Source organism: Neoarius graeffei, chromosome 2, assembly GCF_027579695.1.
Source record: "Neoarius graeffei isolate fNeoGra1 chromosome 2, fNeoGra1.pri, whole genome shotgun sequence".
Taxonomy (NCBI): Eukaryota; Metazoa; Chordata; class Actinopteri; order Siluriformes; family Ariidae; genus Neoarius; species Neoarius graeffei.
Genome location: NC_083570.1, coordinates 108,774,345 through 108,801,948, shown reverse-complemented (window position 1 = coordinate 108,801,948; position 27,604 = coordinate 108,774,345). Strand labels below are relative to the sequence as shown.

At 46.6% G+C, this 27,604-nt stretch overlaps 1 protein-coding gene across 1 annotated transcript in view; it reads right to left on the bottom strand.

Moving 5' to 3' along the window:
- Positions 1-27,604, bottom strand: part of ctnna1 (catenin (cadherin-associated protein), alpha 1) — a 353,364-nt gene that overhangs the window by 52,462 nt on the left and 273,298 nt on the right. The window contains exons 14-15 of the mRNA XM_060915358.1: positions 11,710-11,820; positions 665-846 (exon numbers count right to left, since the gene is read on the bottom strand). Coding sequence (XP_060771341.1) covers positions 665-846; positions 11,710-11,820 — 293 coding nt within the window. The remainder of the gene's footprint in view (positions 1-664; positions 847-11,709; positions 11,821-27,604) is intronic.

Here is a 27,604-nt window from a genome sequence, read left to right as displayed (position 1 = left end):
AGCATGCTAACAGCTAGCTAGCATGCTAACAGCTAGAATGTTAGCTGTTAGCTAACATGCTAACAGCTAGCATTCGATATGGGAGTCAATAGTTTGTAATGCATAGCACTGCATCACTAATAATAAAACAAGTGTTGTGCTGTTTAAGGGAAATAACCAATAACACCGTGGTGCGATGAAGCAGCGTTACTTCCACCACTCCGGACTCGATCGTCATCTTCCAACAGGAAGTCCTTTCAATAAAACCACCATCAGGGTTTAGAAGAAAAGCCAGGAGTGAAGGAACTCCTGAGGAGCTGCTTCCTGGAAAACGGCACGTCCAGCCACGCCCCGAACACAGCTGAGGTGATGGTTCAGTGCAGCGCAGCGCAGCGCCACACTGATCAAAGTGAAATGCAGGGCAGTGGGGAATCTGCTGCGTGCGGAGAATGTACTCGTGCGTGGAAACTGAAGTGGCGGGGTGGGGAGACTCGAGGGCGTGGTTCTCCGGCCTGCTCTCGCACTTTGAACTGAACGTAGGATAACGCTCACTTCTGAGCACCGTCCCCGATCAGCTGCTTAATCCTTCACTCAACAGACTCGTGATGCAAGAGTGACACGAAGGTTGTGCTTTTCAGTGTAGTGTGTCGTCATGTTGGGTTTTGCCAGCTGTGTGTGTACTGACCTCGTAAAGTCGGTCATCTCCATCATGATCATGCACATCTGCTTGGCCAGAACGATGATGTCATTGCCGCTGTCGTCCCACTTGGAGACCTCGGCGTCCAGTTTGCTTTTCTCCTCCTGGAAGCTCGCCACCTGCTCTGCGATCTTCGCCTTCTGTTCCTGAGGCAGCTGAGCCATGATGGCCTGCACACACACACACACACACACACACCCATGAGGCAGCGCACACACACCTGCACCATGTGCTCTTGCTCGCTTACTCACTCTCCTCATTCCCTGTAAATGACTTGCGCACACACTGACACACTCAGAGAACAGAACTGGTCAGACAGACACTAAGAAAAACACATGTACGCACACAGACAGACAATTAGAAAGATAAGACCAAGCTAGACCAATAGAAAGATGGACAGAGAGAAAGTAAGACAGCTGAACAGACAGAGAAACAGTTCAAAAGAGACCAGCAATCAGGAGAGAGAGAGAGACGGGCAGTTAGGACTCGCAGGCAGACAGAAGGAGAGACGGGCAGTTAGGACTCGCAGGCAGACAGAAGGAGAGACGGGCAGTTAGGACTCGCAGGCAGACAGAAGGAGAGACGGGCAGTTAGGACTCGCAGGCAGACAGAAGGAGAGACGGGCAGTTAGGACTCGCAGGCAGACAGAAGGAGAGACGGGCAGTTAGGACTCGCAGGCAGACAGAAGGAGAGACGGGCAGTTAGGACTCGCAGGCAGACAGAAGGAGAGACGGGCAGTTAGGACTCGCAGGCAGACAGAAGGAGAGACGGGCAGTTAGGACTCGCAGGCAGACAGGAGGAGAGACGGGCAGTTAGGACTCACAGGCAGACAGAAGGAGAGACGGGCAGTTAGGACTCACAGGCAGACAGAAGGAGAGACGGGCAGTTAGGACTCACAGGCAGACAGAAGGAGAGACGGGCAGTTAGGACTCACAGGCAGACAGAAGGAGAGACGGGCAGTTAGGACTCACAGGCAGACAGAAGGAGAGACGGGCAGTTAGGACTCACAGGCAGACAGAAGGAGAGACGGGCAGTTAGGACTCACAGGCAGACAGAAGGAGAGACAGGAAGTTAGGACTCACAGGCAGACAAAAAGAGGCAGGCAGTTAGACAGACCATTAGGACACATGGGCAGACAGAAAGAGACGGACAGTTAGGACTCACAGGCAGACCAAAGGAGAGACAGAAGGAGAGACAGGAAGTTAGGACTCACAGGCAGGCAGACAAGGAGAGACGGGAAGTTAGGACTCACAGGCAGACAGAAGGAGAGACAGGCAGTTAGGACTCACAGGCAGACAAAAAGAGGCAGGCAGTTAGACAGACCATTAGGACACATGGGCAGACAGAAAGAGAGACAGACAGTTAGGACTCACAGGCAGACCAAAGGAGAGACAGAAGGAGAGACAGGAAGTTAGGACTCTCAGGCAGACAAAAAGAGGCAGGCAGTTAGACAGACCATTAGGACACAGGGGCAGACAGAAAGAGACAGACAGTTAGGACTCACAGGCAGACAGAGGCGCAGGCAGTCAGACAGACCATTAGGACACAAGCAGACAGACAGTTAGGAGACACAGCCAGACAGACAGGTGTACGGAAAGAGACAGACAGAATGAGAGGCAAAGAGAGACAGACTGTTAGGACACAGGAAGACAAACAGTCAGTCAGGACACAAGCAGACACACAGACAAACAGAGAGACAGACAGTTAGGACACAGCCAGACAGAAAAGAGAGACAAAGAGACCGTTAGGACACAGGCAGACAAAGGGAGAGACAGAAAGTTAGGACACAGGCAGACAGTTCGACAGACAGCTGATGAAGCTTTTGTCAGGAACGTCCCGTTTTGTTTTATTCCCGGAGACTCTGTACTGCACCGAATTCTGACTCCACTCGCTCATCACAGCCACACGACCGAAATCCCAAACCCAGGGTCGGATTTGTAAACGTGTTCCTGCAGCCCAAACGCCACGCTACAGTCCTAATCTAACGGCATCAGATCTACACGGCGGAGTACAGCTGCGAGATTCCTCCGGCCACATCCTCTCCTGATCATTCAGAAAGGAAACCGTGCTCACGCCATCCTCATCTCTGTCTGTGTGCTTTCATCATTCTCCCCCCGGCGCTCTCAGCACCAGTCCAGTCTGCATCCTGCACTGGGGTCAGGTTATGCGTGGATGATGAAAGAAAAATAATCACAACCGCTTTGCTAAGGGACTCATCTGGACGTCTAAGAGGTTGAACAGACGCCTTTCGCGCCGGCGTTTATTTTCCTCCTGCATGCTGTGGAGCTCTGGAGAGATCAACAGAACCGGCTGTTTATTTTCAGCCTTGTAATAAGACGTGGGAAATGCGTCCATTACTATTAAAATGAAGCGGAGATGAATGTGAAGCGTGGGATACGCCAGGCCCTTCTGACTGCCGTCTGACTCGAGATTACCATCGAGATCATTTGCTTTCCGCTGTGCGAAATAATGAAGCATTAAACTAGCGCTAGCGTCGGCGAACTGGGACAAAATTAGCAACGTTCTCGAGGAGATAACAGCGGAGACGAACTAAAAGCCTGCGTAATGGCGTTTTCGCTGAAATTTACTCCTCGGATGCTTTTCAGAGACGCCGGGAAGCTGAACGCAATTTAGTTTGCATAGCGGTTTTAACAAAAGATACTGGCACAACGCAGCTGGACAGAAATCCGGATGTACATTTAGATCATTAAGGAGGAGCCAGTGGCTCGCCGCTGTAATGCAGGGCCACAGATCAGGGACATTTTGAGACCATGAGCTGCTCTTCTGCCACAAAGGAAGCAGGAGGGAGAGAGGGAGGAGGGTTTCAGTGCCACTGAGTCACTCGAGCAAACAAAAACGCAGAGCTTTTAGACCGGGATGTCGTGAACAGGAGTCAAACCGAGTCGGACTCCATTTCCTGTATATCCACAGCACACAAATCCTCATTAGTGAGCGAGATGTGTTCAAAAACGAGAGGAGGGAAAGAGAATCTGCACTAACAAGGTCCCCAAGTACCACGAGAGAGACACCGAGAGAGATGTAACCATGCCCGTCACCTTACTACACACCTTAACACATTCAAAATAACGCGGAAAAATCTCATTACACTAGTCCCGTCACGCTGCGTTTATCATTACCACGGCAACAGAAAGGAACATGCAGGGAGCACAAGAGGGTTTTCGTCGGGATGTCTGTCGAAGTCGAGGCAACTTTACACAGAAAAAGAGCAAAATTATTCAAAGCCCTGCTCCTTATCTGCTGAATTCAAAAGGACGGGTTATTGTATCCGTCCGTGTTACACAATGCATCTATATTTTATATATACGCGCACGCGGTACATCCAAAAACCCCACGCTTTAAAAACGTTTTTGTTTCGTTTCCCCCCTCTGTACTAGTCTTGACTACGTAGGTTTCCATTAACCGCCTTAATGCAATTGTGAACTCAAGACGAGCAATGGAAACCCGCTGCTGCAGCCATTTTGCATACTGCGTTAATATTCAAGTACGATTTTGGATTATTGATCTGAATTGCACTTGTTTTTACTGCTTGTTGTGACCAGGGCTTTGAACCGGTTCAAGGAACGAAAATGAAAACCGGGAACTTTTTCTATTTCACATGGAACAGAAACGAAACCAGAAACTTTATTATTTTTTATGTTCCGGAACAGAAACGCTTATTAAAAATAACGGTAACCGGTTAATACCCAGGGATGTGATTTGGGGCTGGTGAAATTATCTGAAAATTTTAGGCGGGGGTCTGGGGGCCGCAGGCCCCCAGCTGGTCCAGGGCAGCGCCCTGGTGGGGGGGACAAGGGGGGAAGCCCCCTGAAGCTCCTGGGTTTTGGGGTTTTCTGACTTAAAAATTGTACTAAAATGGCAAGCAAAACACACAAGAAAAAACTTGTCATGATTAACAACTTCAAGCCAATTTAATGGTCAACATGCAACTCTGACGCACGCTCGCTCACTCTCTCACACACTCACCCCCCCCCAAAGAACCAGCACGAGCAGGGCCCGCTAGCCCCGCGCCTTGGGACACAATTCACCCCGAGGCGAGCCGCTCCGCTCGGGTTTCGTTTCTATCCCGGGCTCCAGCCCGACTTTGGACGCTCGTAGCTCGGGCAGGGGAGGTCCCAGCATCCCCAAACTTGACAGCCAGAGACCTCTGCCCTCTCCCCAAAGAACGAAATCGCTGAACAAATGTCTCACAGTCTTATGTCCAACGTCTGTAGCAACCTCTTTCTCCAACTATTCCCAGCGGAACTTGTTTTTCACTATTCTGTCGATTTCTTTAACTCGATTTGCATCTTTACGCTCGATCACGGAGGCTGCCATCTTTCAACTCTTTGTTTGAAGCGAGCTTACGTACAGCTAACAAGCGCGTTCATTGGTTGTTACAGAGCGATGGGCCAATCACGTACCTCGTTTCATCTCAATGACGTAATTGCGTAAATGAGATGAAACGAGGTACGTGATTGGCCCATCGCTCTGTAACAACCAATGAACGCGCTCGCTTCAAACAAAGAGTTGAAAGATGGCAGCCTCCGTGATCGAGGCATAAAGATGCAAGTCCGAGGCTGCCATCTTTCAAACAAAGTCGGAACGAATAGGATACGAATGTGGATTTGAGGGAAAAATTGGAAACATTTTTTTTTTCAAGTTTTGAGGTGAAAAAAGCGGGATTCCGCGAATTCACGGAAAAATCACATGCCTGAATACCGGTTTTTATTTCGTTCCTCAAAGTTTCCGTAGCCTACAAATAAAGCCATTCTTCTCCTGCGCAAGTTTCTATGACCCGCTGGGGTTCACTTCCTGTGTGACGTTCGCTGACTGAATGGAGAGAGCGGGAGGGTGGACTACTATCACGTCTCCACATCTTAAATAAGAGGTAAATATTGCAGTCTATCGTTATTCAAAAATGTCAATTTCAAACACGATATCGATATATTTGTCCACGTTAATGAGAGGCTCGCGAACATTAAATGACGTTAACCTGTTAGCCTATCAATGCATAGGGCCTGACTAGCCTTTGGTAACACACTAAACGAATTCTCTTTCATTTTTGGCACTTTTTCTGTTTGTGTAGATGGGAAGACATACTGAGAATCCAAATCGCCAACATTTGAAATAATAATAGTTTTGAATTATTTCTTGTCTTATTTAATGAAGGTTGTAATAGAATTAGCCTACATTTGGCTTAAGCTGGATGAGACAGAGACATAATTTTATAGCCATTTGTTAAACAGCTGACAGGGAACGTAATTAACCGTTCCGGGAACGAAATTTTTTTGTTCTAACCGGTTCGGGAACGTCTATTTAATGGTGGAACCCAAAACCGGAAACGTTAAAATTCCGTTTCTGTTCGGAACGAACCAATAGGAAAAAAATTCTGGTTCAAAGCCCTGGTTGTGATGTGAGGGGGCAAAGCGCATCTCTGACGCAGACCTCAGATGTTTAATTAGGCCGATGGAAAACGTTAGCACGGAGAAACGCGGCGTTCTGTTCAGGATTCTTACACCGGTGAGCGTTTGTTACCGGTTTTTCATTAACTATAACTTCTTTCGCCGTTTTTCAACAACCTTTTATATTCCTCTCTTGTTGCTTCAAATGGACCAAATTAATCATTTCTGCGACCGTATCAAGGAGCGCGTGCTCTAATCAGAGATGCCAACCTTTTGTGAAATCAATGTGTAGTGACACATGCATACGCAGGGCGCGTAGCGAGTCCAATCGAGCTGGGGGTTCGGGGGGGGCGCTGTAAGCCCCCTGAGAAAATTTTGGAAATTGGTGCTTTTTTATAGCCTAGTAAAATATTTTTTGCCTACGAGTGGGTCTAGCCTCGCACCATATAAACAACACACCCCGGGCATCAAATCGTGCCCACCAATCACAGCGCAAGGATTTTGTTTGGATTCTTTGGGCGGGCTTTTGCAGGAGTGACGACAAGGCTGCGCGACGCTGGAGAAAGCGCAGCAGGAAAGATGGCTACGGCTAGAGAACAACGGGCGTTTGACTCAGCTTTGGAATCAGTTTTAGAAGAATTAGACTTGGAGTTTTGGTTGAAACATGAGCAGGAAGAGGCTCTCCGCTCATTCCTTTTCAAGAAGGACGTTTTCGCTGTTTTGCCGACCGGCTATGGCAAAAGTCTGATCTACCAGCTGGCTCCGCTCGTAGCCAAAAGGATGGGGCTAGTTTGTGCAGTACGAAGAATTAATAAACAGCTTTGAAACATTACTTTTTGATTGTTTCTTATTTTCCCGTTATTTTAAATTTAAGGGAAATTATTTCACCAAACAAACACCACTAAATAAAAACTCTCAAAAACAGTTTAAGCAAACCCTTGAAAAACTGTGTATGTGGTACAGACTCCAAACTTGTGCTCATTATCTCCAAACTTCTTAATATCTAGAGCCTGTTTATTAATTAATACGCATTTTGAAAAATTATTTATTTCAAGGCCTCCCCCACTGCTTTCTGTCGCTCTGACTACGTCACAGTCACTGTTGCGCTGATTGGTCAGAGCGTTGGCCTATACGCACAGAGACAGTTTGAAAGACAGCGGGTTGTTCCTCCCACCCGCTTCGGAAATGTCTATGAGCGAGACCAGACTAAATATTCACATTTAGTCTGGCTTGCCAGGCTAGCTTTTTTAGGGCCATTCTGAGTGAATAGAGGTGACTAAAATGAACTGGGACATGTTGGTTTTGGGGAGAGAAAATTGTTTTTTTTTTTTTTTTTTCCTTCAATTATCTGAAAAATAAAACCAAACCACAATCACTTGATTTTCTCATGATTGATACTCATAACTCACCACATTCACACAAAGTAAAGACTTCTCTGGTAATCTGTATACAATCAACTTTCAAACAGTGAATATTATTTTCTTAACTTTACTACACAAATGCAGATTACATACCATCAATATTTATAGAGAACATACTGGAACACTCAATTAGCAAATACTCAAATAGCTGTACTGGAACATGTCCATTTCCTTTTTATTCCCATGATTAACGTCAAGTCACTTTGATTACTTTTCATTTTTATCAACTCCCTTTCACTTTTAATCTCATCAATATCGAGTCAGGTTACTGATTCAGTTCTGACTGATTTACTTCAGAAGATGACTGTTTCAGTTCCGACAGTTTTTCTTTAGTGAGGTTACAACCCCCCGACAGCCCCTCAACACCTAGTGACATGGGCTGCTCGACATTCCATCGCGGCATCGATAATTAATTCGCGCATGCGCAGAACGCTTGTCAACAAAGATGGCGGCGCCCATCGACGCAAACTTTGACCATAAATACAGTCAAAATATTGAATTATCAAGCGATAACTGGCCTCAAACGTACCGAACACCGGCAAAATATCGCGAACCCTTATAGATTCACGCGTTTCGAACCGCATCCATGCTAAAATCATATGAATCCCATATAAACCGAATAGACGGTCGTAGCCTCGTAGTGCTACTGTCAAAAACGTAGTGACTACGCACGAATCGTAGTGATTGGCATCTCTGTCTAATCCGTCCAGGCTTTAACGTTTTTCACGGCTTTTGGAATTATGGAAGAAAGAAATGCACGCTACACACGTGAATGTCAAGGGGGAAAAAAAACAAGAATAAAACCTCAAATAATCACCAAAAAAAAAAAAATTTTTTTCAGATGAGTCAAAGCAATACTTCGCAAAACAAACGGAATCGTGTCCATTTCTGATTTAGGGTCACATGATATGACGAGGAACAAAATGGATAAAAAATAAATTAAAAAAAAAAAAATCACCGCTGACATTTAAGGTTTTGGAGATCCATTGCCCGCTAGCATCTCTGCCATAATGCGACTGAAGTGAATTAAATTACGATATGCGTATTTTTGACATATAACAAAGAATCCTGTCAAGTTTCATGAAATTCCTCCAAAAATTGAGAGGAGTTCATTTCAGAAGGAAGGTGAGCACCCTTCCTGGGATGGACAGACGGACATCGCCACAACATAATCCCCCCTTCAGGCCTTTCAGCCAGCGGCGGATAAAAAAAAAGGCTTATTTTGTGCAAACCCACTTCCTGTGCTCGTGCACACATTCAATGGTTATTTGAGAATAAATGTTTGGAGTTTGGACGACTTTTCAGAAGAGCATTTATTTTTAGCTATTTTTGTTTGTCATTATAACTTGAGGTTATACATGTGTTTTTTATTATTAGTTTATTATTTTATGTAGTTATAATATTCTTTGTATGTTAATTTTCTATTCTTTATAATTATGAAATTTTAACTATAGGTGCAGGCTTTTAAATAAGCCCATTTGGGTTTTTTGCCTCTCCCTGGACTTTATATTATTGTTTTCTTGATTTTTTTATGTAATTTTAATTGTGCATCAATAAAGAACTGAAACTGAACTAACCAACTCTTAGCGGTCGCTACCTCAGACTGACGGAAAACGCGACTCCATTGAGCGCCGCTGAGGGTTCACAAATGCGTCGCAACAGGCTTGAAGTACTCGAGTACGACTGATGCCCTAATTTTAAGGACTCGGGACCTGACTTGGACTTGAGCACTGATGACCCAGACTCGTGCATTAATTGCATTCGGACTCGTAAACTGGAGACGAGGACTTGGATTTTTTTTTCTCTTTTTTTAACATGCCACAATAATTTGGCACAAGATATTTATATCTACATGAATTTTTATAATAATGTCGTGCAAGAGAATACACATTCACCTGTTCATACGTCATGTTCAGGAACAAACTAACGTTAACGGCGCTAAAACGCCTGAAGAGACGCCTCTAGGATTGTCCACTGTGCTGATACAGACTTCTTGTGCAGTGGGGGGGGGGGAAGCACTGCTATGTGTTCCATATGTAGAAGAACTATCGAGGAGACGATGGGGACGACCTCAAACTTCAATCATTTGGTAAGACCCCACCCAGAGAAGGAAGTGACATGTTCATTGCTCTGTTGATAGTGGGCGGGGCTTGCTTGCTGAGCGATGAACTAGCTAGTGTTAACCCTCTCATGTTCATTGCTCTGTTGATAGTGGGCGGGGCTTGCTTGCTGAGCGATGAACTAGCTAGTGTTAACCCTCTCATGTTCATTGCCCTGTTGATAGTGGGCGGGGCTTGCTTGCTGAGCGATGAACTAGCTAGTGTTAACCCTCTCATGTTCATTGCTCTGTTGATAGTGGGCGGGGCTTGCTTGCTGAGCGATGAACTAGCTAGTGTTAACCCTCTCATGTTCATTGCCCTGTTGATAGTGGGCGGGGCTTGCTTGCTGAGCGATGAACTAGCTAGTGTTAACCCTCATGTTCATTGCCCTGTTGATAGTGGGCGGGGCTTGCTTGCTGAGTGATGAACTAGCTAGTGTTAACCCTCATGTTCATTGCCCTGTTGATAGTGGGCGGGGCTTGCTTGCTGAGTGATGAACTAGCTAGTGTTAACCCTCTCATGTTCATTGCCCTGTTGATAGTGGGCGGGGCTTGCTTGCTGAGTGATGAACTAGCTAGTGTTAACCCTCTCATGTTCATTGCTCTGTTGATAGTGGGCAGGGTTTGATTGCTGAGCGATGAACTAGCTAGTGTTAACCCTCTCATGTTCATTGCCCTGTTGATTGTGGGCGGGGCTTGTTTGCTGAGCGATGTACTAGCTAGTGTTAACCCTCTCATGTTCATTGCCCTGTTGATAGTGGGCGGGGCTTGCTTGCTGAGCGATGTACTAGCTAGTGTTAACCCTCCCATGTTATTTGCCCTGTTGATAGTGGGCAGGGCTTGCTTGCTGAGCGATGTACTAGCTAGTGTTAACCCTCTCGTGTTATTTGCCCTGTTGATAGTGGGCGGGGCTTGCTTGCTGAGTGATGAACTAGCTAGTGTTAACCCTCTCATGTTCATTGCCCTGTTGATAGTGGGCGGGGCTTGCTTGCTGAGCGATGAACTAGCTAGTGTTAACCCTCTCATGTTCATTGCCCTGTTGATAGTGGGCGGGGCTTGCTTGCTGAGCGATGAACTAGCTAGTGTTAACCCTCTCATGTTCATTGCCCTGTTGATAGTGGGCGGGGCTTGCTTGCTGAGTGATGAACTAGCTAGTGTTAACCCTCTCATGTTCATTGCCCTGTTGATAGTGGGCGGGGCTTGGTTGCTGAGCGATGTACTAGCTAGTGTTAACCCTCATGTTCATTGCCCTGTTGATAGTGGGCGGGGCTTGCTTGCTGAGCGATGTACTAGCTAGTGTTAACCCTCATGTTCATTGCCCTGTTGATAGTGGGCAGGGCTTGTTTGCTGAACGATGTACGAGCTAGTGTTAACCTTCTCGTGTTATTTGCCCTGTTGATAGTGGGCGGGGCTTGCTGAGCGATGAACTAGCTTTTTAGCTGTAGCCTGCTCACTAAAACGGTGCAGTCGAGCAGTGACGTTAGTCCAACACAGCAGCAGAGACGCCTTCACGTAAAGGCAGCAACAGCCACTGTCACATGGTGCAGGTGGGGTCATGTTCTCGGACTCGACTCGAAATTCTCTTTAATGACCTGGACTCGGACTCCAAGTTTAGTGACTCGACTACATCACGTCATGACATCACATTGTCTAGGATTGTGGATGAAGGCGGCGGTGAGAAATTCCTTAAATGTCGTGTTTGTTGAGTGCCGTGTTAATCAGTGAAACACTTCAACAACTCTGACTTCCTGTTTCAGAAGGAAATGCAGGAACTCAAACCGCATCTCTTCCAAGATTTACTTTAACGTGCACCTTGAGCTTGGCGTGCGCGTGGAAAAGCCAGGCTGAGATTTAAAAGCCTCAGTCGTCCTTCTTCGTTTGGAATATTTTCCTGCCCGTTTGGTTTGCTCTGCTCTGACAGAACGACTGAAATATGAAGTCATGAGCTTGACTATGGGATACAGGAAATGCATTTCAGCAGCGTTTCACTGACCTACAGGGATAGCTGACATTTAAAGTCATGACTCAGACCTCATTTACGCAGCTGTCAATCTCAACTCAAGTCAATCGTAACGCTATAGCGTCAGGGGAACGGTCAGTGTGGCGTGTTACCCGGGCGCTCTGTCCAGCGATGAGCTGATCGTCCTCCGTCTGGACACTGGTCCTGCTGCGAGTCTCGTACTCCTCGGTCTCGAAGTCAGAGTCGTCCAACTCCTCAGGGGTCTGAAAAGGAAAAAAAAAAAAAAAAAAAATGTCAGCACACCATCCCAATCGAGAATCATTTACATCGACACAGAAATGAAAAGAGAGAGGGAGAGAGAGCATCTCAGCATCTGTGCTGCCTGTGAGGGGAATCAGGATTTTAATAAAACCCTAACAAGCCTTTCTGGACGGAGGCGGGGCTTATTTTCAAATTAGAAAAATGCAAACTGAAGAAAAACATCACACAGATCTAATACGATTACTAGAGCGACGGCTGCAATTACAGAGTCCATAATTATCGACACCTTTTCATATTTACCAATAAATTTCTTTTTTTTTTTTTTAAACACACAAAGGTGAGTTTCAGTTCCAGCAGTTATTACTGGTTAATCAATCACCCGGAAGACCCGCCTCACCCTTTGATCTTGTCATCTGATGTTGCAGCTTGTGACCCGAGATGAAATTTTTTCAGCACGATCAGCAATTTTTCGGAAAACCCGGACGTCATCGCAGGAAAGCATGGTGGAAAGACCATGGACATGTTTTTACTTCTCAAATTCACCGGTATTTCATGATCTCCTTGTAGAAACCTGCTTTGTTTCTTTCTCCTTCATTCGACGGTCGCCATTTTGTATCTAAACGCGTGTTTGAGAAGTCACGTGAGGTGTCGATAATAGTGATCACTTTCACCGGTGTCCACCATTATCGACACCCTGTGGAATTAAATGACATTTACAACTCATGAAGTAGATTAAGTACTTTTTTTTTTTAAAGTGCTGGGATTTATAATTTTTTTCTGATTCATAACAGAATGAAATGTTTATAGCGTATTTGGAATCCGACTGCAATAAACAGAATTAAATTCCTAGCGCGCGCGCACACAAAAAAAACCCATTAAATACCTGAAATACGTGACCCCTCACCGAATCCAGGGACGCATGTCGGCCGAAACGAATCTGAGATAATCGCAAAAGAAGCATTTTTTTTCGAAATTTGTGATTTTCGTTTTTTTTCCATCATGTGCAAGTTGAGATCTTGAAGAATGCAATCAGTATTTCAGATAATAGATTGTTTTGTTGGAAAAGCATACATTTTTTGTTGCAAATTGTCTCGTTGTCAGGACTGTAGCCTGCTGGGGGGTGTGGGTAAATTACCATATGGGCCATTCACATGATGATTTAAGTCTTTTGGGTTTTTTTTTTTTCGCGAATCAGCTGTATGATACGAGCTGAGCTCGTGGCTACTTAGCTGCATACAGGCGTGTGATTTCACTATGGAATGAGGAAGCTAAACAGAGCGCAGAGTAGTTGAAACACCGCGAAGCAAACAGACACACGGTATTTACATCGGAGATCACCATTTCCAGCAAAAAAACCTGCAACCTCGTTTTCCAGATTGAATGGAATACTTGAATGACCGGATGATACACGGACCGTTCTAGGATTACATTCCATCGGAGGCATTGGTGTGTGCAAGGCGCCGTTTCTCTTTCTGATGGGGTGAGTTTATTAATCTAAGGCTGTGTGGTTATTTTTGCATGTAACGGAGAGTGTTGTGGTTTGGTTAAGCCTAGCTCACAACCGGACGTACGATTTTTTGGCCGTGTGATTTTTGGCGTTTCCCAAATCACTGCGTTTTTTTTTGTTCATGGAGAAAGACGCGCATTGGCCGTAAGTTTGTCTTGCAACCTGAAAAATACGTAAGCGCCCGTAGAGTTTGACATGACAAAGAACCTCTGCGGCTCGAAAATCAGTACGTCACACGCGCGCTCTCATGCGTTTCACGCGCATGCGTGTAGACCAGCCGTAGGAGCACATACCGTACGGCCGGTTGTGACCGAGGCTTTACATGAAACTAGTGTTGTGTTAGTTGTGTCATCATCGTGCTATCTTTCTTTCTTACGGTGTGAGTAATTTTTCAACCACAAAACGTTAAAGTATACTTTAGGACTTATTTTTGTACTTCATAATTGTTTTGGGCATACTTTGCATGGAAGGAAAATTGACGTGGTGATTTGTTTACATGAAAGTAGTATCGTGCTAGCTCGTAGGGGGTAGGGCTTTCCTTAATATCATGCAAATGAGCACCATTATGTGCCCGCCCTGCACCCAGAGTAGCTGAGATGGAAAACTTTGAGGGCGATTTTCTCCCTTTTCTGTTTTAAGAAGTATACACTTTCAAAAGGCCACACATTCTTCAAATATTGTCAGATCTCCACATGGAAGGCATCATTGGAAAGCTTAGAAACTGTACTTTCTGAATCTGTCAATAACTCAAAATGCCCCCGGGCCGACATGTGTCCCTGGATTCTGTTTTCTGACACGTATTCAGATTTTATTTTATTTGCAGGTTTGCTGTAAATATCTACTAGACTAGACTTTTTATATTTTGGTTCGAAGGAATGACGTGAGCTTTGACCAGGATTTTCATGTGGTTACAAGGTCGATTCCCTGTTGACACTTATTGGTAAACCACACAACTAGAAATTAACAACAAATGATTAACAAAAGCACGATCTACGAAAATACTTACTTGGAACAAAAAGATTTTCTGACGCAGGTTAAACATTCTCAGTTCATCTGTTTACAAACAATTACTTCCTCATTTATGTAAACACCGACATCCATATATTTATATAAAAGATATTTTGTACTAAATACAAGTCTATGGAAAACAAATTTTAAACAAAAACTGTTTTGTTAACTTACCACATACCGATTATATTTTTATAAATCAATCACCTGGGTGTCGATAACCGTGGAACGGTGTCACGTGATCTGATACGCCAAGTAATCAGGAATCAACTCATCCCCCCCCAGTGGAAGCTTGAGTAATTATTCATACACAATTTACATACCGAAAGTCTTTTCTACTTTTGCAACGGCCAAAAGATCGTTAAGGTGTCGATAATTGTAGCCACCGCTCTATACATCAATCAGTTATTCCATGAAATCGAGTTGTGCATGAGCTGATAGCTGACGAGGCGCATAGAGCAGAGCGGTGGGCAATTATTTTTCCATGGGGCCGCATGAGAAACAGAAAATTTTGTGGAGGGCCGGACCAAAAGGCTGAACTAAATTCTGCATAATATTATTTGTATTTCTTTATATAAAGCAGTAAATAACATTTTTACAAGCTGCTAAGACTGGTAAGAGTACGGAAAAAAAACGACTTTTTTGTAAGGCAACCTCATTTATTCAATCAAATTTCCCAAAACAATGGTTAACAAAATGTGAACGTTTGTACGATTTTTTTTTCCAGTCACATTCACCCCAAAACACAATAAAGACATCACAATATTGTCTTTCTACTCCAAACATCAAGCAAGATACATCAGATTATAATAATGACGCCGTGTCGATTCGGTGTAGGTATCAGATCTACGGATCGGCTCGGGCTCCGGCGCCTGCTGCTGACGTCACACTATGTGATTGGCTGGACCGTTTGAAGGATGACGTACAAGTTTGTGGTTGGTCTGGACAAATTACGGAAGTGGTTATCGCGGGATTAGGTTTCGTGGGATTTCATGTCACATTCATGTCGCGCGCATTGCGTTTTTGTTGAACACAACTTCAAAATAAAAGCAATGCACAGTCAGTCCATGCATGAGGTAAAATTAGAAAATACGTTTATTTTGTAATTTCTAATTAACCTTACGCAGGCCGGTCAGAATGAACCAAAGGGCCGGATGCGGCCCATAAGATGCCCAGGTCTGCTATAAGCCATGTTTGAGGAGATTGAGTGGAATAACTTTTATTCTAGCCAGAGTCACTGGATTCTGAGAAACAGCATTTGCACTTTCAGCTAGCTAGCGAAAGAAAGAAAAAAAGAAAGAAAAAAGAAAGACAAGGTGCATAGAGCAGAGTTGGCTATAAGCCATGTATGAGGAGATTGGGTGGAATAACTTATTGTCGCCAGAGTCACTGGACTCTAAGAAACAGCACTTGCACTTTTAGCTAGCTAGCGAGTGAGCGAGCAAAAGAAAAAGAAAAAAAAAAGAGAAAAGAAAGAAAAAGAGGAAAAAAGAAAAAGGAGATGAAAAGAGAAAAGAAAAAGATGAAAAAAAGAAAAAGGAGAGGAAAAAAGGAGAAAAAAGAAAACAGAAAAAAGAAGAGAAAAAGAAAGACAAGGCGCATAGAGCAGAGTTGGCTATAAGCCATGTTTGAGGAGATTGAGTGGAATAACTTTTATTCTAGCCAGAGTCACTGGATTCTGAGAAACAGCATTTGCACTTTCAGCTAGCTAGCGAAAGAAAGAAAAAAAGAAAGAAAAAAGAAAAAGACAAGGTGCATAGAGCAGAGTTGGCTATAAGCCATGTATGAGGAGATTGGGTGGAAAAACTTATTGTCGCCAGAGTCACTGGATTCTGAGAAACAGCACTTGCACTTTTAGCTAGCTAGCGAGTGAGCGAGCAAAAGAAAGAGAGAAAAGAAAAAGGAGAGGAAAAAGAGAAAAAGAAAAAAAGGAGAGGAAAAAAGAGAAAAGAAAAAAAAGAAAAAAGGGAAAGAAAAAGAAAGAAAGCCACAACTTGATAGCCTAATAAACTAGACCCAGCCGCCTAGCGGCCAAAAATATTTTTGCCTACGAGTGGGTCTAGCCTCGCACCATATAAACAACACACCCCGGGCATCAAATCGTGCCCGCCAATCACAGCGCAAGGTTTTTGTTTGGATTCTTTGGGCGGGCTTTTGCAGGAGTGACGACAAGGCTGCGCGACGCTGGAGAAAGCGCAGCAGGAAAGATGGCTATGGGCTAGTGAACAGCGCGCGTTTGACTCGGCTTTGGAATCAGTTTTAGAAGAATTAGACTTGGAGTTTTGGTTGAAACATGAGCAGGAAGAGGCTCTCCGCTCATTCCTTTTCAAGACGGACGTTTTCGCTGTTTTGCCGACCGGCTATGGCAAAAGTCTGATCTACCAGCTGGCTCTGCTCGTAGCCAAAAGGATGGGGCTAGTTTGTGTAGTACGAAGAATTAATAAACAGCTTTGAAACATTACTTTTTGATTGTTTCTTATTTTCCCGTTATTTTAAATTTAAGGGAAATTATTTCACCAAACACCACTAAATAAAAACTCTCAAACAGTTTAAGCAAACCCTTGAAAAACTGTGTATGTGGTACAGACTCCAAACTTGTGCTCATTATCTCCAAACTTCTTAATATCTAGAACCTGTTTATTAATTAATACGCATTTTGAAAAATTATTTATTTCAAGGCCTCCCCCACTGCTTTCTGTCGCTCTGACTACGTCACAGTCACTGTTGCGCTGATTGGTCAGAGCGTTGGCCTATACGCACAGAGACAGTTTGAAAGACAGCGGTTTGTTCCTCCCACACCCTTCGGAAATGTCTACGGGCGAGGCCAGACTAAATATTCACATTTAGTCTGGCTTGCCAGGCTAACAACTTTATACAAAACATCCGACAAACGTTCAGCCACCTGGGGAACATTGTACGCAAGTTTGATCGAACTCTGATCAACCCTGTAAGGAGCAGCAGCAGTGATTTTTGTGGATGGACGACATGCGATCGCATAAACACGTCTGGCCTGTGGCCAGACTGAGGCTTTTTTTTTTTTTTTTTAAATTAATTAATTCAAAAACTCACAAAACAAAGAACGAAAAAAAAAACATAAAATTTCATATTTTATTTTTAAGGTTTTGTTTTAAGTTTTTATTTCGTCCTCTTTTGGTTCAGCAACACGTGCCGCCATTTTGTTCTTCTCTACTCACGGTATACGAGCTGATATCCTAGTAGTAGAGCAGCCAATCAGAGCATGCGATTGCTCGTATCCAGTGAATGTGTGTGGAATATTTACTCTTATTTATTCTGGAGCGTTTATAATTGTTTTCTGATAACCTCCAGAGCCTGATGCTGGGGTCTGGGGAAGCGTGGCCCGTAAATCATTTCATAAATCCAGCGGAACACGCTGCCTGTTTGTCAGGAGCCCTGAGGGCCGGTCTGAAGCGATGCTGCCGCCTCATTTCCTCGCTCCCCCCCCGCATGAGCGCATCATCACTGCACTGCATTATGAGCATGCAGTCACACACACAGCTGGAGTTTATTCAGAGGAAACAGCGGAACAATCCCTCAGCGACGAACAGGAGGGATCGTCATGACCGACGGCGTCTCTGACCCGTCCTCTAGACGCACAGAGTCCAGAACGCGTCTGCGCCCGATATCAGCATAATCCTCTTCTATAACAAGCGAGCATGCTGTTATAACATCACATCCCTTTTCATGTTAAATAGAACCATTTTATTTACATTATACCGTTATTATGGTGTATTTAATTAGTATACATGTCCTTATTTGCTTAAGACACTTGTTCCCCCTCCCCGTTCATTTTACTGAAAGCTATTTGCTTGTTTATCGATTTATATATATTTATTAGGGCTGTAACGATACACCCAACTCACGATTCGATTCGTATCGCGATTTTTGACCCACGATTCGATACGCCCACGATTTTTTTTAAAATGTTTTTTTAAATTAGTAAATTTGACTTAACATTTACTGACTTACATTAACTATTTAATAACAAATAATTCAGACCACTGCAGAGAATGAGTAATATGTATGCAAAAATGAACAAATGTATATCCAAAGACTGTTTTATTTCTCAAAATAATACTGTTGAGCCGGAAGCTCTGTTTTTTCCGGTTCTCAAAAAGTCATTTTTCCAAATCGTGTAAATCCGTTAAGATTTTTTTTGGGGGGGGGGTGGCTCTCTCACTGTCTCACTCTCATAGGGCCAATGATTTTCTGTGATCGCGGAAAACAGATGGAAATTACGGAATTTTTATGGTGAAACATTGCTCGCGTGTCAAAATGTAACTGCCGCAGAAGGCTTCCGCCCAAGCAGACACGCCTTCAGTGTTGCCAGATATTGCTAACGTTTTCCACCCCAAAATATGTTCAAAACCAGCCAAAAAGCACCTAAACCTGCCCAATCTGGCAACACTGCATGCCTTTCCGGTCAAGTGATTGTGATTGGCTTGTGGCACACCTAGCCAGCCAATGAGCTGCTTGTTTACAGATTCGCTCCCCGCGTCGCAACCAGAATGGCGACCGCTTAAAAGAAATGAATGCTCTGCCAGTGGCGAGTGTGGGCGTCGCGTGACTCGCAGAAGATTGTCGCAGGTCGGCGAAAAAACGACTTACTAATAGATATAAAAAAGTAATTTAAGTAAGTTTAAAATGTAATTTAAATAAAAAGTAAAGTATTCATAAATTGAAGTTTGGAAGCGCCTCTGTTTTTGGGCTGAGGAGAAGTTTGAATGGGTGTACTGCGATTCTGCCTTCTTGTATCGCGACACGGATCGTGGCTCTGCGTATCGCGATTTCGATACGCATATTGTTACAGCCCTAATATTTATCCATCGTTCCACTTGAACTTGCATATGATATTCACTCGTTTTAACAGCTTTAGTTACCGTATTTTCTGGACTATAGAGCGCACCTGTATATAAGCCGCATCCGCTCTATTTTTAAAAAAAAATTTAAAAAAAGATATACAAGCCGCACCGGGCTATAAGCCGCAGATATCTATGTTGAAAAATTAGATATTTACTGCATGTACAGAATGATTTTGTACTGTAAATGTACCTGAACAGATTCTTTCCGAACAGTGCCTTTTAACACGGCAGCAACTTTGCTGATTAAAACGGAACAGAACCAAGAGAAAATAACCGGTATTTATTTACCTTCATTTCTCCTGTGTTTGAAACCACAAGTCACTTGAATCATCTTCGCTGGATTTGAAAATAATTACCAGTTAGTAATTTGTCGTGCGTGTTCTATCTGCTAAAGATCTGCTAATTCTTCTTTGCATTGATTTTTCGTCTATCTTATTTTTGATTCTACTTCCGGTTACAGCGCCCCTAGCGGTGGAAGAAAAATCCACAGAATAGCCGCACCTTTGTATAAGCCGCATGGTTCAAAACCTAGGAAAAAAGTAGCGGCTTATAGTCCAGAAAATACGGTATTTGCGTCTGTAATTTATCATTTGCATATTCACCTTCTTAGACGTTAGTAATTTGCTCGTGTTTGTTTGTTCTTCACTGATATTTATTCTGATTTTTTTTCCCCCTTCATCTATTAATATCCTTGTTAGCTTGACTGGATAACGCGTCTAACCCGAGGTTGGTTTATTTAAATAAAAAACTAAGCTGTGGTTGTGTTTAAGACTTACAGAAGGATTTATCAGTGGATCCTTTGATCAGTTTCGGGAAAAAAATAATTAGTCCGTCATCTCATTACAAATTGAAGTATCTAGAAGGAGAAGAAAAAAAAAATTAAACAGCTCATTATAATCAGATTGTCGAGGATCAGAAAAGAGAAGAAAAGAAAGGTGGGTGGGGGGGAGCGGTGCTGTGTTGTCTTTAGTGCAGGAGGCGTTCAGGTCCTGAACATGTCTGCTGTAAATACTATCATTAAACGCCGCCTTTACAGAGTCCACGAGGAGCAGGAAGGTAACTAACGATCCGTGGTGGAATAAACGTGCGGAGAGGAGCGATTTGTTAAACCGATATAAGAGCGAGAACAGCAGCACTGCTTTGTGCCCGTTATAAATGATCCCCTGAGCGACTGAATGATTTCTCCTCGGTTCAATGCGAATGCATCATCTGAGCTAACCGGCGCTGGACTGGACTTCAGTTTGAGAAATCTGTGCGACTAATGCAGACAGACAGGCGGGACTGCCAGGGTTCCACTTCACACAGGTTACAGACTCATCTCGGCACAAATCACACACTCGCGCGCGTCTGTTCAGATAGAGGAATTACAGGGATAAAAATGACTGTTGGTGCTGCTCCGCCGAAGGGGCTGTTAGTCCTGCTGATGGAGCTCCAAATCACAGACCATGATGCATTTGAGCGGGCAAAAGCGTGCATCGCCTCGCGGTGATTGACGAGGTCCGCTCGAGGGAAACGGAGAACCTGAAGAAGCTTCAGGAAAAATCCTCCCTGACTGACTTTCATATTCATTTTTATAACCAACGTCATCTTCAGCAGCATCGAGCGTTTGATTCGTAATGAAGCGCCGAGTTCAAAAAGATCGTCTCTACCGAAAGAGGAAAAGGTGATGCGGCGGTGCTTTAGTCCTTTACCCGGCTCTCTCAGCTTCAACTTTCACCCCAACACCATCTCTCAGATTGCCAACTAGCTGAACCGAGTCTTCTTCATAACGACCACATCGCATCATATTTATGCACGGCATTCTGGGGCTTCGAGTTTGAATTCGCGTCACTATTTCTATACAGAATACCTCTCTAACGAGACCTGGTGAAAAACACTGGCTTTTCACTGGAATGCAAAAAAATATATATTTAATCTGCTTCATCATGAAAGTTTCCTTCACGAACCAGGAAAAAAAAAAAAAAAAAGACCAATTTTGACCAAACGTGATCAAGATTCTCCTGTACCCTGTCCACGCTAGGGATTTTGTACCGATACGATACTACTTTCGTACCGCAACACCTGTCCACACTAGCAACTATACCGGTACTGTAGCGGTATAACTGTTGGTACGAAACCCACAAATGTATGGGTTTCGTACCGGTACAGTATCGGTACTGTAGCGCTTCGCTGTAGTGTGGACAGATGAAGCGGCTCTGTATCGATACAAATATAATGCGCAAGCGCAATGAACCGTTCCTACGTCTTCCAGCAATACGCCCGTGCTCTCCAGCTGTAAATAAAACGTCAAAATGGCTCAAAACGACCGTGGAGCTACATGGAGCAAAGAATGGGGGGGGGAGAAAGGGAGCAGAAGAGAAGGGAGAGAAAGGGAAGGGAAGAGGAAGAAAGGGAGGGGAAGAGAAGGGAGAGAAAGAAGGGAGGAGGAAGAAAGGGAGGGAAGGAGGAAGAAAGGGAGGGAAAGAGGGAGAGAAAGGGAGGGGGAGAAAGGGGAAGAGGGAGAAAGGGAGGAGAGGGGAAGAGGGAGAGAAGGGGAAGAGGAGGGAGAGAAAGAGAAGGGAGGAGGAAGAAAGGGAGGGAAAGAGGGAGAAAGGGAGGAGAGGGGAAGAGGGAGGGGAAGAGGGAGAAAGGGAGGAGAGGGGAAGAGGGAGGAGGAAGAAAGGGAGGGAAAGAGGGAGAGAGGGAGAAAGGGAGGAGAGGGGAAGAGGGAGGAGGAAGAAAGGGAGGGGGAGAGAAGGGAAGAGAGAGAAAGGGAGGGGAAGAGAAGGGAAGAGGGAGAAAGGGAGGGGAAGAGAAGGGAAGAGGGAGAAAGGGAGGGGAAGAGGGGAAGAGAAGGGAAGGGAGAGAAAGGAAGAGAAAGGGAGGGGGAGAGAAGGGAGAGAAAGGAAGAGAAAGGGAGGGGGAGAAAGGAAGGGGAAGAGAAGGGAGAGAAAGGAAGAGAAAGGGAGGGGGAGAGAAGGGAGAGAAAGGAAGAGAAAGGGAGGGGGAGAAAGGAAGGGGAAGAGAAGGGAGAGAAAGGAAGAGAAAGGGAGGGGGAGAGAAGGGAGAGAAAGGAAGAGAAAGGGAGGGGGAGAAAGGGAGAGAAAGGAAGAGAAGGGAAGAGGGAGAAAGTGAGGGAAAGGGAGGGGGGAGAAAGGGAGATTCGTTTTTTGTTTCTTTCTCAACTGCCTCGCGCGTTTTATACGATTCGACTGAATAAATGACCACCAGAAATACAGACTGTACACTGACAACAAAAAGCACACACGTTGTTTCATCCGCCAGATTCTCGGAAGGAAGTTACTCGGTAACCACGGAAACATTTCGCGCACGCGCATTTCAACTACCGTGAAAGAAAACCGCAAACATTTCTCGCTAGTGTGGACAGATGCACTAAACTGTACCGCTATACTTTGTATCGATACAGTTATACCACTATCGTACCGGTATAAGTGTGAACACAGCTTTGGTTTCCGTCAGGGGAATGAACAAGCCTTGGTTTGATTGCGCAACAAAGCACAACACTCCCTCATATTTGACCCGACATCATAAAAGGCCAATTCATGAAACCATCAAGGCCAGACGGATATTATTACGATGGTGAAACCCAGTGGAAATGGCAGCCTCTGGGCAGTTCACCAGCAAGAGCAGAACCACGGTGGGGCTGCAGGCCGTCTCATGGCCTCACCTTCGCTATTTAATGAAATGTGGACGACCATGGGGTAACGGGTTGGAGAGGAACTCCAATCCAGAGCGACAGCACGGTTCCCTGTCCACTCTCGCGGTATAAGACAAAGGGAGAATTAAGACCTCGCTCCTGACATCGATTACTTATCATGCAAATACAGCAGAACCGTTCCCGCTCACTAATTCCGGGCTTGATGAAACTCGAGGATCCTGTACGTTATTACTCAGAGCCCTGGCGCTAATCAGGTGGGTCATTCCTCCTGAAATGAACCTGCACGTAATCTAACCCAACCTGAGGCTCCATCTATTAATGTATAGGGAAGACAATCAGGTGGGTTTTAACTGCATCAGTGATGGTGGTCAGAAAAACAACCCTGACCTGTATACTGTGTGTACATTTGGCTCTCTCCACTTCCTGTTCCTGTAGCCTGAAGCTGTAATAATTACTAAAAACGTACCAAGTTACTTTAACGCTTTTAAAAGCGAATTAGAATTATATTTGCACGACATAACACTGTTCCCTCGACGAACTCAGTTTTTGTCGTCCCTTATAATTGAACTTTTTCTAAAGACGTGTCTGACTCCGGAGACCCAAAGTCATCACTAAGTCAACTCTGATACTGTAATAAAGCGAGACGTACATTTTTTTTTTAATTACTTGCTCCTAGCCAACAGAGACACTGGTCCACCATGAATGTACAAGATCATAATTCGGGGGAATCCCAGGTGGCGCAGCAGAAAAGCGTTCGATGCTGCCGTAGCCATCTGTGGCCAGGAGCCCGAGAGCGCAAAATTGGCCATGCTCTCAGGAAGGGAGGGAGACTCCCTCTCATATCCCCCCCATATCCCCTCCTTCCACCATCATATCCCATCCTTCCTGCCATCATCCCTCTCTCCCCCATCCTTCCTGCCATCCTCCCTCTCTCCCCCATCCTTCCTGCCATCATCCCTCTCTCCCCCATCCTTCCTGCCATCATCCCTCTCTCCCCCATCCTTCCTGCCATCATCCCTCTCTCCCCCATCCTTCCTGCCATCCTCCCTCTCCCCATCCTTCCTGCCATCCTCCCTCTCCCCATCCTTCCTGCCATCATCCCTCTCTCCCCATCCTTCCTGCCATCCTCCCTCTCTCCCCCATCCTTCCTGCCATCCTCCCTCTCTCCCCCATCCTTCCTGCCATCCTCCCTCTCTCCCCCATCCTTCCTGCCATCATCCCTCTCTCCCCCATCCTTCCTGCCATCATCCCTCTCTCCCCCATCCTTCCTGCCATCATCCCTCTCTCCCCCATCCTTCCTGCCATCATCCCTCTCTCCCCCATCCTTCCTGCCATCATCCCTCTCTCCCCCATCCTTCCTGCCATCATCCCTCTCTCCCCCATCCTTCCTGCCATCATCCCTCTCTCCCCCATCCTTCCTGCCATCATCCCTCTCCCCATCCTTCCTGCCATCCTCCCTCTCCCCATCCTTCCTGCCATCCTCCCTCTCTCCCCATCCTTCCTGCCATCCTCCCTCTCTCCCCATCCTTCCTGCCATCCTCCCTCTCTCCCCCATCCTTCCTGCCATCCTCCCTCTCTCCCCCATCCTTCCTGCCATCCTCCCTCTCTCCCCCATCCTTCCTGCCATCATCCCTCTCTCCCCCATCCTTCCTGCCATCATCCCTCTCTCCCCCATCCTTCCTGCCATCATCCCTCTCTCCCCCATCCTTCCTGCCATCATCCCTCTCTCCCCCATCCTTCCTGCCATCATCCCTCTCTCCCCCATCCTTCCTGCCATCATCCCTCTCTCCCCCATCCTTCCTGCCATCATCCCTCTCTCCCCCATCCTTCCTGCCATCATCCCTCTCTCCCCCATCCTTCCTGCCATCATCCCTCTCTCCCCCATCCTTCCTGCCATCATCCCTCTCTCCCCCATCCTTCCTGCCATCATCCCTCTCTCCCCCATCCTTCCTGCCATCATCCCTCTCTCCCCCATCCCTCTCTCCCCCATCCTTCCTGCCATCCTCCCTCTCTCCCCCATCCTTCCTGCCATCCTCCCTCTCTCCCCCATCCTTCCTGCCATCCTCCCTCTCTCCCCCATCCTTCCTGCCATCCTCCCTCTCTCCCCCATCCTTCCTGCCATCATCCCTCTCTCCCCCATCCTTCCTGCCATCATCCCTCTCTCCCCCATCCTTCCTGCCATCATCCCTCTCTCCCCCATCCCTCTCTCCCCCATCCTTCCTGCCATCCTCCCTCTCTCCCCCATCCTTCCTGCCATCCTCCCTCTCTCCCCCATCCTTCCTGCCATCCTCCCTCTCTCCCCCATCCTTCCTGCCATCCTCCCTCTCTCCCCCATCCTTCCTGCCATCATCCCTCTCTCCCCCATCCTTCCTGCCATCATCCCTCTCTCCCCCATCCTTCCTGCCATCATCCCTCTCTCCCCCATCCCTCTCTCCCCCATCCTTCCTGCCATCCTCCCTCTCTCCCCCATCCTTCCTGCCATCCTCCCTCTCTCCCCCATCCTTCCTGCCATCCTCCCTCTCTCCCCCATCCTTCCTGCCATCATCCCTCTCTCCCCCATCCTTCCTGCCATCATCCCTCTCTCCCCCATCCTTCCTGCCATCATCCCTCTCTCCCCCATCCCTCTCTCCCCCATCCTTCCTGCCATCCTCCCTCTCTCCCCCATCCTTCCTGCCATCCTCCCTCTCTCCCCCATCCTTCCTGCCATCATCCCTCTCTCCCCCATCCTTCCTGCCATCATCCCTCTCTCCCCCATCCTTCCTGCCATCCTCCCTCTCTCCCCCATCCTTCCTGCCATCATCCCTCTCTCCCCCATCCTTCCTGCCATCATCCCTCTCTCCCCCATCCTTCCTGCCATCATCCCTCTCTCCCCCATCCCTCTCTCCCCCATCCTTCCTGCCATCCTCCCTCTCTCCCCCATCCTTCCTGCCATCCTCCCTCTCTCCCCCATCCTTCCTGCCATCCTCCCTCTCTCCCCCATCCTTCCTGCCATCCTCCCTCTCTCCCCCATCCTTCCTGCCATCCTCCCTCTCTCCCCCATCCTTCCTGCCATCCTCCCTCTCTCCCCCATCCTTCCTGCCATCCTCCCTCTCTCCCCCATCCTTCCTGCCATCCTCCCTCTCTCCCCCATCCTTCCTGCCATCCTCCCTCTCTCCCCCATCCTTCCTGCCATCCTCCCTCTCTCCCCCATCCTTCCTGCCATCCTCCCTCTCTCCCCCATCCTTCCTGCCATCCTCCCTCTCTCCCCCATCCTTCCTGCCATCCTCCCTCTCTCCCCCATCCTTCCTGCCATCCTCCCTCTCTCCCCCATCCTTCCTGCCATCCTCCCTCTCTCCCCCATCCTTCCTGCCATCCTCCCTCTCTCCCCCATCCTTCCTGCCATCCTCCCTCTCTCCCCCATCCTTCCTGCCATCCTCCCTCTCTCCCCCATCCTTCCTGCCATCCTCCCTCTCTCCCCCATCCTTCCTGCCATCCTCCCTCTCTCCCCCATCCTTCCTGCCATCCTCCCTCTCTCCCCCATCCTTCCTGCCATCCTCCCTCTCTCCCCCATCCTTCCTGCCATCCTCCCTCTCTCCCCCATCCTTCCTGCCATCCTCCCTCTCTCCCCCATCCTTCCTGCCATCCTCCCTCTCCCCCATCCTTCCTGCCATCCTCCCTCTCCCCCATCCTTCCTGCCATCCTCCCTCTCCCCCATCCTTCCTGCCATCCTCCCTCTCCCCCATCCTTCCTGCCATCCTCCCTCTCTCCCCCATCCTTCCTGCCATCCTCCCTCTCTCCCCATCCTTCCTGCCATCCTCCCTCTCTCCCCATCCTTCCTGCCATCATCCCAGCCTCCCTCTCTCCCCATCCTTCCTGCCATCATCCCAGCCTCCCTCTCTGCCCATCCTTCCTGCCATCATATCCCACCCTCCCTCTCTCCCCATCCTTCCTGCCATCATATCCCACCCTCCCTCATATCCCCCATCCTTCCTGCCATCATATCCCCCATCCTTCCTGCCATCATATCCCACCCTCCATCATGTCCCTCCCTCATCTCAGCCTCCCTCTCTTCCTCATATCCCCCTCCTTCCACCATCATATCCCACCCTTCCTCATATCCCCCTCCTTCCACCATCATCTCAGCCTGCCTCATATCCCCTCTTTCCGCCGTCATATCACACCCTCCTCCCTCATCTCCCCTCCTTCTGCCATCATATCCCACCCTCCCTCATCTCAGCCTCCCCCTCTCCCTCATATCCCCATCCTTCCTGCCATCATAACCCACCCTCCCTCATATCCCCTCTATCTGCCATCATACATCACACCCTCCCTCATATCTCAGCCTCCCCCTCTCACAGTCATACCCCACCCTTCCCACAAGTGACAAAAAACAAAATGTATACAGAAGTGGGTGGATAGCGCTTTCCTCCGAATGTGTTCCTTCACCATTTAGAGAGAGGAAAAACTAACCGGCCTCAACCTCACTACTACTACTTCATACCATAAGAATGCATTTTCATCTGTACGTCATTCCTTCATAAGGAATAAAATACAACCTGAAGCTGTAAGATTAAAGCTTGTTCACTGAGGACCTTTCTTTACAATTTTTAATGCAATCAAACTTGGGGGGGGGGGGGGATTCATTAATAATTAAAAACTTGACAAATTGCTGTGATATAACAAGGATAAACCATGATGAGGCAGGCTGTGATAGACAAATAATCAACAATGTGTGACGCAAAAGCTGATCGTTT